The 13,482-nt window shown below is 41.0% G+C and overlaps 1 protein-coding gene across 3 annotated transcripts in view; it reads left to right on the plus strand.

The window, feature by feature from the left end:
- BTRC (beta-transducin repeat containing E3 ubiquitin protein ligase) overlaps nucleotides 1–13,482 on the plus strand; it is a 114,843-nt gene that overhangs the window by 39,352 nt on the left and 62,009 nt on the right. For 2 of the 3 annotated variants that reach the window (XM_059476818.1, XM_059476816.1), the window contains one exon: nucleotides 9,087–9,164. The exons of the other annotated variant lie outside the window; for it this stretch is intronic. In XM_059476818.1, coding sequence (XP_059332801.1) covers nucleotides 9,087–9,164 — 78 coding nt within the window. The remainder of the gene's footprint in view (nucleotides 1–9,086; nucleotides 9,165–13,482) is intronic. 3 annotated transcript variants of the gene reach the window in all.

The raw sequence follows: 13,482 nt of genomic DNA on the forward strand, positions 1-13,482 counted from the left end.
GCCCCCAAACTCCCCGAGCTGGGTGGCACAAGCGCAGTGCAGCAGAACTGTCTGATAAGCATGATCTCATACGATGTAAATCAGTTCTGGCACCTGTGTGATGATGTTGGAGTGACACGGTGACACGAAGCAATACTCATTGTGTAGGTGTAGCACAGCACTGGGCAGAGGTGGGTGAATTAGGGAGATATCCCCCTCACCATCAGCGCTGCAATAAACAAATACCTGCTCTGCAGACATCAGTCTGTGGGGGTTCATTTCCAGCCTATCTTTTGGGCATCAAGGACATGAAATCTGCAGCAAAACTAGACGCTTTTACAACTGATTTCTGAGAGCACTTGCAGCTCCTATGCAGATGAAGCTGTAATAAATATTGTACAAAGAAAGTTAAGCTGTGTCTAGAGGTTTTTAATAAATAAAAAAGTTTTTAAAAACTCTCCCTGGATCCAGTAGCTCTTGCTAACTGCGGTTAGTACAAGAAATATGTTTTTGACATGTATTTTGAATTTTGGCTTATATTCTAAGCCTGTAAAAGCTGACTTTGTGCTGTTCCCCCCATCCTACATGTAAGGGAAAGAAATCAAGAAAACATCTTATTCCAGCATACAAAATCACTGATAAAAGCCTACAATTCATGAGCATGGGAGGGAAGAATGCTGTGAACTGTGAATAAGAGTGTATAATTTCAAACTTTAGTACTTTTACACTCTGGGATGAGTGTTGAAAATGAATTTTTGTGGAAAGAATGTAGCAAAATGAAAGTAACAAAGAAGAGAGAGCCAAGCCTGGATTGATTCAGTTCTTTTCTAAAAGGCTTCTGTTGCATGCAAAATCCTTCTTCCTGAAGTATGTGTGGCACAATTCAGCAGTCTGGCAGAAAAATTTAACCCCAGCTGAAACTGTTATAAAGGAATTTTAACATGAATTTAAAAGATGGGAGAAATTACTAATGTTGCCCTGAAGAATAGAAAGGGAAGAATATTGTTTTGTTCAATGTGAGGAGCAGATGTACAAGGGTAAATCAGTAGGAAGAAGCAAACTAAAGCATAGAGATAATGATATTCAGAACAAGTCCTTACACCAGTCTTACATAAGTGATCTGGTTGAATATTTGAAAGTATATCCATATTATGTGTGTTGTAAGGTTAATTGGATGTTTTCTGCCCTGCTTTTTTGGGAATGTGTGCTTTCTGTTCCTTAAAAAGATGTAGATGGCTTTGAACTACATAAAATTTTGGAGTACAAGATGTACACTATAAAATAATGCATAGAAAGTGCTAGCTATAAAAACATGTGTATACCTGTGAAGGTGCTGATCAATTTGTGCTGTTTAGGAAAGAAAATTCCAAAACAGACCTGGCTGTGAAGAAATGCAAATAATAAAATTCAACTAGAGGTCCTTGAGGCTTCTTAAGCTCTAACCTTGTTATGAGGAATGGGGAAGTCAAACTGCCTAATGCAGATGTCTGTGAGTTACAAAAATAACCAGATGTCCTGATTAGCAGAAGCAAATGTTCTTCCCTTAATCCACGTGAAATTACATTCAAAGGCTCTCCGGATGTAATGTGTGTGTAAATAAGGGACCAACAAACATTGGAATAGAAAGAGCCATTGGCCAACTAGCTTGCAAAGCTTGAAAGATTGAATATTAACAACAAATTTGCCACTGCTGACTCTCTTAAATTCACAGAACAGAACTGTTAAGCAGGGCTGCTTCCTGGGAAACATGGAAAGCCTGTTCTCATTAGCTATTCTCATTCTCTCTCTCTCTGTCTCTCTCTGTCTGTGTTGAAAAATACGGATGAAATGAAACCAGCTTTTTAAAATTCCCCTAAATGACTTGTTCCTAGCATCTGTATTTTGGAGGGGAGTGGTGGTGATGGTGATTTTTTTGTTAGCTACAACTAGATTTTTGCTGTTCGAAATGCATCTGTTCATCAGATCTTTGATATTTGTGCTGGGTTCTGGTGTTTTAATGTTAAACTGAATTTACCGTTCTAGTAATGCGGACTTCCCACGCCGTTAAATTACCCTTTATAGCCAACAAGTAATTACTAAGTTAAAGAATGTCATAAGAGGCTTTTCTGTATGTTATGAAATTCTGTTATCAAGTCTTGTTACTTTGAAAATTTATACTTTTCCAATTATTAATTTGAATGAAAAATTAAGAAAATCATGAAGGATCCATTCTACAGATGTGAAAATCAGAATCTTGCCCTGGTTGTTGAAACTTTTATCATCATCATCATCAGTGTTAACATGGAGGCAGACCAAATTGGGACTTGTGTGAACATGAATGTCTGTGTCTGGTCAGAGGTGTAGTGTTGCACTTCCCATTTTCACTGCTGTCAGAGATTCAGTTTTAAGAATTTAGGTTTTAGTAGGTATCTGAGCTGCTTGGGCATGAATTTCAACTTGTAAATGTTCCAGGTGGGGGGTGAAGTCTTCACCCCCATCACAGGGCATTTATAAATGTATTGGAGGATAAAAAAGCACCATGCTTCTATGCAGCTAACAAGATAATAAATATAATAAACAGAATAGACATGTGCATGCCAGTCTGTAAAGCAGACACTGAACTGGAAGGCCTTTTAGTTTATTCCTTTTCTTTTTCTGTTATCAGTCAGTGAAAGGCAAGCTGCAGATTCTCTGCCCCCCCCCCCCCCCCCATCATTCTAATGCTCAGCCAAAACCCCTTGCAAAAGTACCATTTAACTTTAAACTTGTAAGAGCTGGGAAACTTGTCTGTGCCTTCATTCCAGGCTGAAGTCACCCCCTTGTGCCTACACGTTGCAATTTATGGTGTTCTCTAAAAGGATCTAATCTTGGTGAATGTTCAGAGCAGCAAATGCCGAGGAGGAATGGGGTCTGATACTTATCTCTGCATTTTCATTGCTGTGGATCTCCCTGTGTGTTATAGCTGTCATTTTTGTTTTATCTACTGAACAGCAGAGAATTGCCTTCAAACTTGCAGCTTTCATACTTGTTCTTCTCAAAGAGCATTACCAATCCTAAGGACTGGTTTTATATATTGTAGTGACTGGCCAAATAAGTGTGAATTGGGATGTTTTGGACCTCATGATAGGAGAAAAAGGAGAAGCTATCCTTACATGTTTTTAGTATATCTTAGACAGTTTTTTTTTTTTAACAGTAATACTGCTTCAGACTGACACTGGCTATGCCAGGATTCATCCTAGCACTGTTTGAAATGGCTGAGATATTTATAAACTGACAGACAGCATTTATAAAATGAGGATGCTGACAGTCCCTTAACGATAACAATGGACTTGGACTCATCTATCACTTACAGAGATTATTGGAAAGGGAACATAAGGCTTCTGTGTGCCTCTGGTCTTAGACTGGCACTTATTTCCACACATATCTCTCTCTTTTCAGTCCTCTCGGGCTGACATTGGCATTAGGCAATTACAGCTAATTTCTCCATACCTTTACCTGATGATGCTTTGTCCTGTTTTCTGCAAGACAACTAACTTTGCAGCATCTTGGAGCAACACCCTCATTTTCCTAAATTCCCTCCTCCTAAACAAGAGGAACATCCTGACTTCTGGCAGGCTGCCTGCTTGAATTGGGAGAGAAGAACAGTGTGCCCTGATTGACGGACTTAACCCAGGGCTGGGCAGGGGTTAAACAGGCCTTCTGCCTCCTTTTACTTTCATACAGCACCAGTCTGCAGACAGAATGCTGATGTACCTCTTTATTCAGTGGCTCCCTCTTGACTGAGAGAGTACCCTTCTGTCCTTGGTGAGGAGGACCAAGTGCAGCGCAGGGACACTTCCAGGAACATGAAAAAGGATGTCAGTTATTTTCAATTTCTGATAAAATGCTGTGTTCATTCAATGCACTTAGGAGCTTGAGGGTCAGGTCATATCAACAGTTTGCACTGGAAAAGGAAAAATGCACTATTTCACTGGTGTGTGCTAAAGCATCTATTTTAATGTGGCAGCAGAAATACTGAGACAGCTATGTCTGGCATCCAGTTTGCCCTTGGAACACTTACTCTACTCTAACTGTTTGCACACTGTGTTCCCACTGTATTATTTGCTTAGAGACCTAAAATACCCAAGTAGATTTCCTACATGCAGTTGGATCTGCTGATACCACTAAAAGCACACTCTGCACACCCAGGCTTCTGTTCGAGCTGATGTGTACGCACGCAATGGCTGGAGCGAGACTTGATTGGCTTGAGGGGGTCTATTTATCAGGGAACTCGATTAAAATACAGACTGCACATGACATCAAATTTGTAATCATTTTTCCACAGCAAGCAAGCAAGCATTTTCTGTATTGGATGCAGGTGTTTAAAGCAATAGTGTGTTTTAAGGGCCAGTGCAGCACAAATTCTGGCCTTTGGGATAAAGACGAGTGTTTTGCCTGCATAAACAATATATTATTTTTTTTCCCCTCCCCGAGGTCCACACATACCTAGTTTCCCTCAAGCTCATCATCTCTGTCAGGTTAATCAATAGGCACCGTATGGCAGAGGGTCAGTAATCAGTGTCATCGTGCCTTTAAATCGTGTTGAAAATTTGCTTAAAGCCTGGGCCAATTAACATCGAGATGATGAATGGATGGGTAGATGGGAAGAGCCTGGCGCTCAGGGGCTTTGTGAGAAGGAGATGCTCAGCTGTTGAGCAGCAGACACCAGCGAATAAAATCAGCCATTCATGTGAGCTCAGTCCACCCACTCTTAATGATAATGTCAATCTAGCAAAATATATACACATTGGAGTTGTCATGAGTTCATAAATCAAAGGAGTTTGTCAAAGGCATTCAGATTAACGAGGCAGCAGCAATAACAAGTCAAATTTGCATAGAGAATTGCCCGAATCTCAGTAAATTATGATCCTGTTTTTCATTTGATTATTTGCTAATGTCTCAAGAGGGAGAATGATTATATTAGCATGCAAAATCTACTCCAGAAGTAGAAATCTGAGGTATAGCAGACCAGCACACGATGACAATTAATCAGTTTCTGCATACTAGCATAAACACGCAAGGCCCAGAAATGAACTCCTTTTTTATTATTATTTCTCCTTGCTACTGATCCAAATGGTTCAGCTTGACAGAGACTTTATATTGCTTTAACAGTGTTCTGAATTGTGCCTGCAGGCAAGACATAGTTATGCAGCTATAACCAACCTATCCATCTGCCAACCAGATTGGAATTCTCCTATCCAAGGCTTCCATTAACCCCCACTGACAGCTCCAAACAGGATTAAGAATTTGAAAGCATAAAAAATAGTTGTGCTCTTCACATAGACACACGCTTCTCCCCCACCCCCACCTCCATACACTTGGAAAAAAGGCTGTGTCTGTACTCTTTTATAATTAGTGCAGGGCAAAACAGCATCAAAGAAAGCCTCCCCCATTTGGCAGGGGTTTGATTTCCACCACGAGTGAGGCGGTACTAAAGGTAGCTCTGCCCAACTGGTAGTCCCTGGGAGTGCATTTCTCCATGTATTATATCTCATTCCCAGCAGTGTTTGCTGGGCTGTGTATACAAAATACTGCATGTCATCTCCTGTCAAATGCTTCAGTCTGGGGATTTTGTATGCATTGTAGCATGTTGTGTTTAGTGGTGGAGGAGGCTTCATGGGGAGAGTTAAATAGTAATAATTTTGTAGTGGTCTTTAAGACAACCTGCCATGGAGTTATATTCTGTTAATTACAGGCTGAAGTTTTAAATGCAAATCAGATTTAAAAGGATCTCATTACAGGCAGTAGCCATTTTAGGAAAAATGAGCTATGGAAGGCAGAGCCCCTTTGCAGGAATCTTCTGTTAGAGACAAATTTTCAAGGTTACAAGAACTATGAGCTTGGGTTTCCTGACTTATCTTCTCAGTACTTCCCCTGTCATTGTGTGACCTTGGGGAAAAAAATGAATAAATTATTTTACCTGTCTGTGGAAAGAGGGGGTGCTTTGGAGACTTCAGGATCTAATCTTGCCTATATTTGTTCAAAAGAAGAGACCCTTGCATGCAAGCACAAATGCTTTTAGCTAGTTCAGTGTTAGTCAAGAATGCTTGCCTGTGGGAAGTAAAAATTTTCCCTGGTGGAAGGGAGTTTGTATGGCTTTTCAGCTTTCCATATGCACTAGTTTTCTTTGCTTCTTTCTCCCTAGCAAATTCCATCGTTCCCCTACTATGTATGAAGTACAGTTGCTGCAGATCTTTAATATTCCCAGTGAGTACACCCAGCTTACCGTCTGGATACCAAATGCTTCTTTCCAGGTCTGTGCCCGGGACGTGCATTTCAGTAACCGCGAGAGGGTGCTCAGAGCGGTTCCTCCCTTTGTCTGCCTCTCCTGTGGCCGAGAGCATCGCTGGAGTCCTGCTGAGACAAACCTTATTCTGACCTCGCACATGTTTATCCCTCCTCCCACCTTGTTCAGCAAGGAGAAATATATAGATGTACCGTCTCAGTCGATTACGTTATGCTCTTCCCTTGGCCGTGGCTAAGTGTTGCCCTGTCAAGTGAAATTCACTTCCATGCAGCTACAGTTAGTCCTGAAATATGCAGGGTCCTGTAGCTGCACCTGGATTGATAGGTTTCCTTTTCCTGAGAAATGAGCGGGAGTTATAAACATCTGTGCTTTTTGTTAAGTGTAATGCTTTCCAGTCATTCTGTCTTCACCAAGCGTAACTTACTTGCCGACAAAAGTGCATGAGCAGCGCTCCTCTTTAATAGTCTGCTATCGGAGCTGCTGTGTTGGTGCTGTAGAATGGTGAGACGCCAAGCTGTGAACCACCATATGCACTTGGCAGTCTTTGTCTGGTCTTTGTTCAGCCAACCTCTTAGCCTTGCCACCTATAAACATAATGAATGCAAAATGGTCCTCTGCTTGCTCTTAAAATTAGATGCTCAGCTTAAAGAAAAAGTAGATAACTTGATGCTTTGCAGTAACTAGAAATTTCAAAATAAGGGCTAACAGTTCACCAGCAGTTCCTGCTTTTTGATGTTTCTGTGAGAGAGGATCTTTAGTGGCTTTAAAAGGCGAGAAGAATGTAAGATTTTACTGTCAAAGAGAGATTAGTTGGAAAGGGGCATCGTTCTGACACTTACTGTAGGGAAGGGGGTGGATGTTGAAAATGAATCCAGAAGTACTAAACAACCCCTTTACCCTACAGCCACAACAAAATGCATTTCCTTTAGTAACTCACCTCAGGTTCTTATAGGTTTCACTCTTGATCTTTTTTTTTCCCCCAAAGCACAAAAATTAAAATCCTAACTTGAATGAACCACTTACTAAACTAAATTTTGTGAGCAGAAAAGAGCAGCTTTAATGTCTGACCTTCCTTTTTGCATATATGCAATTCTAGCTTGTATATTTTTATGATCACAGTTCTTTCAAAGCAGGATTTAATCTAATAACTTGGTCCTGACTGTGACCTCATACAAAAACTTTTAAAAGCTGCCCTCTTACAGTGATTTATCAGGCCTGTTTAGGATTGATTTCCATTATAAAACCCTGGTTACAGCATTCCAAATGTCATGGTGCCTTATAGGTTCTATATCTTGTTTTAAAAAAAAAGAATTCAAAATCACTACTTGGTCTGCAAGCCTTGATTTACTCCTGACCAGTTTATGACATGCCAAGTGTGATTTTACTGTTGTGTTCCTCTCCCTCCACCCGCTGTCTGTCATTTCTCAGCAGCTTCTGTCCCTGCCCTGTGTCCTGGCTGTCCCTTTGGTCCTGTTGCTCACGCAGCGCTGCAGTGGGCACAGGCTCCGCTGTGCTGCTGCTGGCCCTGCGCTGCCCCTGCTCTCCCAGCCTGCTCCTCCTCTGCCAGCACATGCCACTTGTGTCTCCTGAGGTGCTGGGCTGGAAGATGTCTCTGCGAGAAGCCAGGCAGAGCCGTGCTCAGCAAAGGACAGGTTATTTGGGAGACAGATGCAGAATGCAAACTTCTGCTGTAATAGACACAGTCCTGAGCTTGTGTGCAAGTAACTGGAAAGCCACCCTTTTCCTGGCAGAGCTCTCCCTAGGCAGTTTTTCTGCATCTCTTTAAAACCTGTTTAGTTGCTCACTCCTGAATGTGTGGGAATGTGGCCTAGGGCTATGAATACTGTGGTGATCAAACTTATTTTAGATGTGTGTTTGGGATTCCCCCAAGCTGGTTGTCATTTCTCCCCGAGTGCAGTAGCTGAACCTGTGCAAAGGAGTGCCGTCTTCCAGAGTAGCAGACTTTGGCAGTGATGTCAGGATTCTCCCCACTGTATCCCGCAGTTTCTAACCCAACATTTACAAGAGACTATTCATGTCCTGATACAACTATAGTTTGTCTTTAAACCAAGCAATATTTGGTTTTAATCATGACAGTAGCATGACAAAAGTTTCCTCATTGTATTTTTAACTCATGCTGGAAAAGCCCTTGCATTTCTTGTCTACCTCCTCTTGTCTGACTGATCTTTTGTTTGAAGGTGGCAGCTTACATTTTGGAGAATCAGTCTTTCTAGAAATTGTACATATATGTGGAGTCAGGGAGCAGGAGAGAAAAACACAGCTGTATTATCATACACAACCTACACAAGATTTGGGGGTGTTTTTGGAAGGATTCCCTGACAACCTCTTCTGCAAGAATTTAGCTCCACCATAATTTCTCTATTATTTTAGGCAGCCAGGCAGACTCAGTGCAATTAGTAATTGTTAGGCAGATTAAAAACATAGTGGCACAGAGAACAACAGTTGCATTCATTAACAACCTCTTGTTTTCAACAGGTTCCACTCTTTCAAATGGTTATTCTGGGGTGTTCAGGAGCATCAGTGTTGCCATGCTGATTGAACCACCATTTCAGCTTTTGGAAGTGGTTATTGGTAGTTTCAGAAAAAATCGCCAAAGCACGGGCTTCTTCAGTAGATACCTGCACAGTGTTGCATTGTTGTGTTGAGGAGGAGAAATTCTTTCTCTGCCATAACAAGCTGTTTGGCATAAAAGTACAAGTTAGCCTCCAGTATGTGTATATGTAAAATGCTACAGCCTGTGCAGGAAAAATATTCTGTTTCTTTCTCCTCACAGGGTAATATTAGGGATAAGAACTGAATTAAAGCTTACTTTCTTTCACAGAATTCCTCTGAGAGAGAAGACTGTAATAATGATGAGCCCCCTAGGAAGATCATTCCTGAGAAGAATTCACTTAGACAGGTATGTGATCAGTCTCTTTAAAAATGCGATAAAACTTTCTAGCTATTTGAATCCTTAAATGCTTCTGGAAGCTGAAGTCTGGCTTGTGCTCATGGAAATCTTTTATTTTCTTCTTTGAAGTCTGAGCAAGTCTCATTGTACCCAGGAAAATCAGACATAGAGATTTAGCTTTCAGGGGAGTTTGATGACTCTGAAGAAATGTATGCTTCAGTATAGTTCAGTCAACTGTGACTTTAGTTTTACCTTTCTTCTGTTGGTGTTCATCAAGACCTCTTCAGCCTTGTCTTCTGTAATTGTTCCTGTCTTGTTTGTAGTATATTTTGCCTTGCCTTAGATCAAGACTCTCAAAATGTTGTACAACAATTAAACTTTTTATTGCCCTTGAAGGTAAATTTTCTTGGAGATGATATCCAATTTAATAACCTGAAAAGTGACCTGGTCTTATTTCTTTTACATTCATATAAATTACTAATGGGTAAAAAGGAGAAAGGATGGTTTACTAAAACAATATTTCTTTGTCCTTTATATATAGTAAAGCAAATTCCTTATCAATTCAAAATAATTCCTTTTTTTAATCCCCGTGGCCAACAAAGGGAGGCTGACATGTGCTTTCTGGGAAATTTAAGTTGAGTTTAGTGATTTCTGATTCATTTTCACTTTGGTCTTTCTCCCCACTGCAACCTTCAGGCAGCTGAAGCAAAATTATGTCCATGCCTTAGCTGCCTGAGGTTGCTGCCTGGTGTATCAGAGTGAAACCATTGGTGAATGTGACTTAAGTGAATACCCCAGGCCATACATTGCAACAGCTGAGGAGTTGTTGCATTTCCTTCTGCATCTCAGCCACAGGAGCAGCGGCCTCAGGCAGAGGAATAAGATGGCACAATCCTGCCCCACATCAGCTATTCCAGAAGTGGGTCATAGTAAAGGAAGACGTATTTTTTTGATACAGTGCACTTGTGCTTAGAACAGTTTGGTTGGTTTGAAGGGTTTTTTGTGTTTTAATAGGAGTGTTTGATTTTGTGGGAGAGTGTCATGTGAAGGACTGCATACATGTGACTAAGACAGATCCATCTAACAAATGTAGTCCATGTAAGTCTTTTAGACATGAGGCAATATGCTGGCATAATGGCTAAGGTCCTGTTTATAGCTGAGAAGGATTACCTTTGCAGAATTGATTAAATATGTTAGATGAAACTTAAACTGTTTCTGGCATTCAACGACAAACAAGAGCTGGAGGAAGAGGGCAAACCTGCTCAGTCCCTACTGTGTATCCCCAGGAGAGGAAACAAGCTCCCCAGCATGCCAGAAAATCAGGGGGGGTTTATCTTAGAGTAATATTATCCATGGCATGCCATCAGGTTCAGCAAGAAGAGGTATATGATTCTTCTTCAAAAGAAGATTCATAGTAAGAGATGTTAATTAAAAAGGATCATTAGTTACTTATTTTTTGTGTCTTCTCATCACACCAAGTCCTTCCTCGTAATTATTGACTGAGGAAACAGATATTTGCAAACTGTATTATACAGATGAGGAAGGTACAGTTTCTGGAATTGGGTTTCCATTTTGTTATATCTCAATCTGCAGAAGTTTTCTTAGTGTCACAGGAAAGCTGTCTTTTCCCTCAGGCCCACAATTCATCATAATCAAGTAGATACCAGGAATAAAACTGAAAAACCACTTGTAGTGTCCTGAGATTTCACATTGGAAAGAATTCAATGGGCATTGTTTACATTGAAGATGGTTAGCTGTGTTGCACAATATTGTAGAGACATTGTGCCATTCTCCATCTTTGTGTCCAGTCCTTACAGTGACAGATGCAGGACAAAATCCTTGGGTCTTTTATTGCTATCTGGGGCCTTTCTGTTGATAACAGTCTTTGTAAATAAATTCAAGATGTAGTCTTAGTCTTAAAGCAAGTGCCTCTTGTCTAGATCATAGGAGGTGGTTGTCCATGATTTTTTGCCTGTTATGGAGGGAATTCTGGTTCTTTACATAGACAGAAATAAAGCTGTCTGAGCATTTTGAAAGCTCAGATTGTTCCTCCTCTCCATTAGCAATGGACAGGAGCAGTGGGAGTTTTCTGGGGCTCTCATTCCAGAATTCAGACACATTTAGCCACGTGCCTAAATACTCACAATCAATGAGTAATACTTACTGGAAAGATCTGGATCTCCTACACAAAGGTATGCAGAGTGACTGCTATGTCTTACATCTACCCATGCTTTGTAGAACCAACAAAATGTGACCTGCAAATGCTGTCAAAGCAATAATACGCAAAAAATGCCTTACATTTTCCTGAAAAGATGCTAACTTGGTACATATTATGCGAACAGTTTCGTATTTTTTGTTCCTCCTGTGAGACTCCCTTAATATTTCATTGTTGAGGAACATGGACCTGCATGCACGGAGAAATCGAGTGTATGGGGGTAGAAGAGGAGTCTGTTTATTTAAATGGTCTTTCCAGTGGATGTATCCTCATATTTAGTACTTTTTGATTAGTCTTAGAAAATTAATGAGATGCATCAGACCACTTCAGGGTAAGTACTAGGTCTTGACATGTTCAGCTGCTAACAAGTTTAAGTAAAGGTGCGTTTCCTTTTCTTGCCTTGCTTGCAGTGCTGTTATGCAGCCTTAGCCGTAACACTTTCTCAGGTGGGTTTGTGGATCAGACATACCAGAAGGTGGAGGTGCTGAGGAGGTGTAATGCTTACTTACACATCTGAAGTTGTGTGCAGGAGCTGAAGACACCCATTGCTCAGTGCTGTGGAACTGTTACTAAGAGGAATATCATTTTGCTGTTGATTAAAATGGTGTATGGAGATGGGCGTCTTCAGAAGTCTCAACAAGTGGGGCAGTGTCCTTGAATTGCTGGAAGTGGAAGGCACAGGCACTGTTGGGTGCATGTGAGGGCAGCAAGGGAGAAAAGACATGGAGGTTAGCACTGGGAAACTGAAGAAGGCAGTGAACTTGACATTGTTTGCTGGAACAGTGAAAAGATCTAAGCTATGACAGACTTTGGAACATGGATGCAGACGTTCAGTTTTTGTTGAGTGTTTGATCTGACAAAATTAAATTTTGAAGGGATAAACTGAAAATCATAGTATGAAAACAGACCAGAAAAAAACAATGACAAGTGGCAAAAGTTTTTGGCAACTTTATTTAAGCTAACAAACGAATTTTCACACTGCAAAGTTATAAATTAATTTTAATAGGCTGATCCAGATGGTCCATTTGGAAAATGGATAGCTTGATCTGTTGAAAATTAAACTAAATTTATCTCTCTCATACTTCAAACTGAAGTAAGCGTGAGAAGAGTGCCCATTAAGTCCAGCTCATACAGATGGACCGGCAGGTCACACATGGGACTAATCTGATTCATTTTAAAAATAAATGCATGAGTTATTGAATCAGGTTCCTGTTTCAAGCCCTGCATGTGAGCGTGTGTGTGTGCTGCCCTTTCAAAGGGACTCGCAAATGCTTCAGTGCATTTTTAACCTGTGTGTTTCCATTTTAATTCAACTTCCTTGCCAAAAAACATAATTAGTTTTCAGTGCCTATCATTTAGTGTTAGACCCAAACACTAGATTGATTAGGTCAGCCATTTGTTATTTTAAGGGCTATGTCTCCATCCTTCATTTATGAAGAACATGAGCTCAATAGTCTTGGGGAGAGAGCCGGCCTTTAGAAACTGGGAAGGGGAAACTCTCTGGGGGCCCCTCCAGCCTTTTAGCTTCTGGGTGTTTTTAACAGAGCCATGAATGCAGATTTGTAAATTTATTGCAGTGCCATCTGGTTTTTTTTGCAGGAACCGTATTATTGTTGGCTCGTATCTATCTATTGTGGTGGTCACTCCCCGGGAGCTTGCCCTCATAGTCCTAAGGAAAGTGATGAATAGTGGGGGTCAACATGAATAGGTCACAGGGCAGCTGTCCAGGGCTGCCCTGAACTTGATTACCCTACTGGTTTTTAAAGAAGACGGGCACAATGCTGGTTGTTTAAAACCCTCCCTCCCTTCTCTTCACTGCAGCAATAATGAAGTGCCTTTTGCTGCTGTGGTTCATCTGTGGGCGAAGGTGCCTTGTGGGGAAAAGCTGGCAGCAGCAAGGCTGCCACAGTGTACCTCCTGCAAACCTCACATTGGACTCTGCTGTCTTTCTGCAAGCTTCCAGATGGAAGTCCGGGGGAAAAAACATCCCTGTCTGTTACCCCATTCAGACAAGCCCCTTAGCATTTTCAAGAATTCTCCCTCTTACGGTTTTGGCACAGAATATTACCTCAATTCACTCTTACAGACTTGAGATAATTTTCTAAAATTGCA

Source organism: Ammospiza nelsoni, chromosome 8 (genome assembly GCF_027579445.1).
Source record: "Ammospiza nelsoni isolate bAmmNel1 chromosome 8, bAmmNel1.pri, whole genome shotgun sequence".
NCBI lineage: Eukaryota > Metazoa > Chordata > Aves > Passeriformes > Passerellidae > Ammospiza > Ammospiza nelsoni.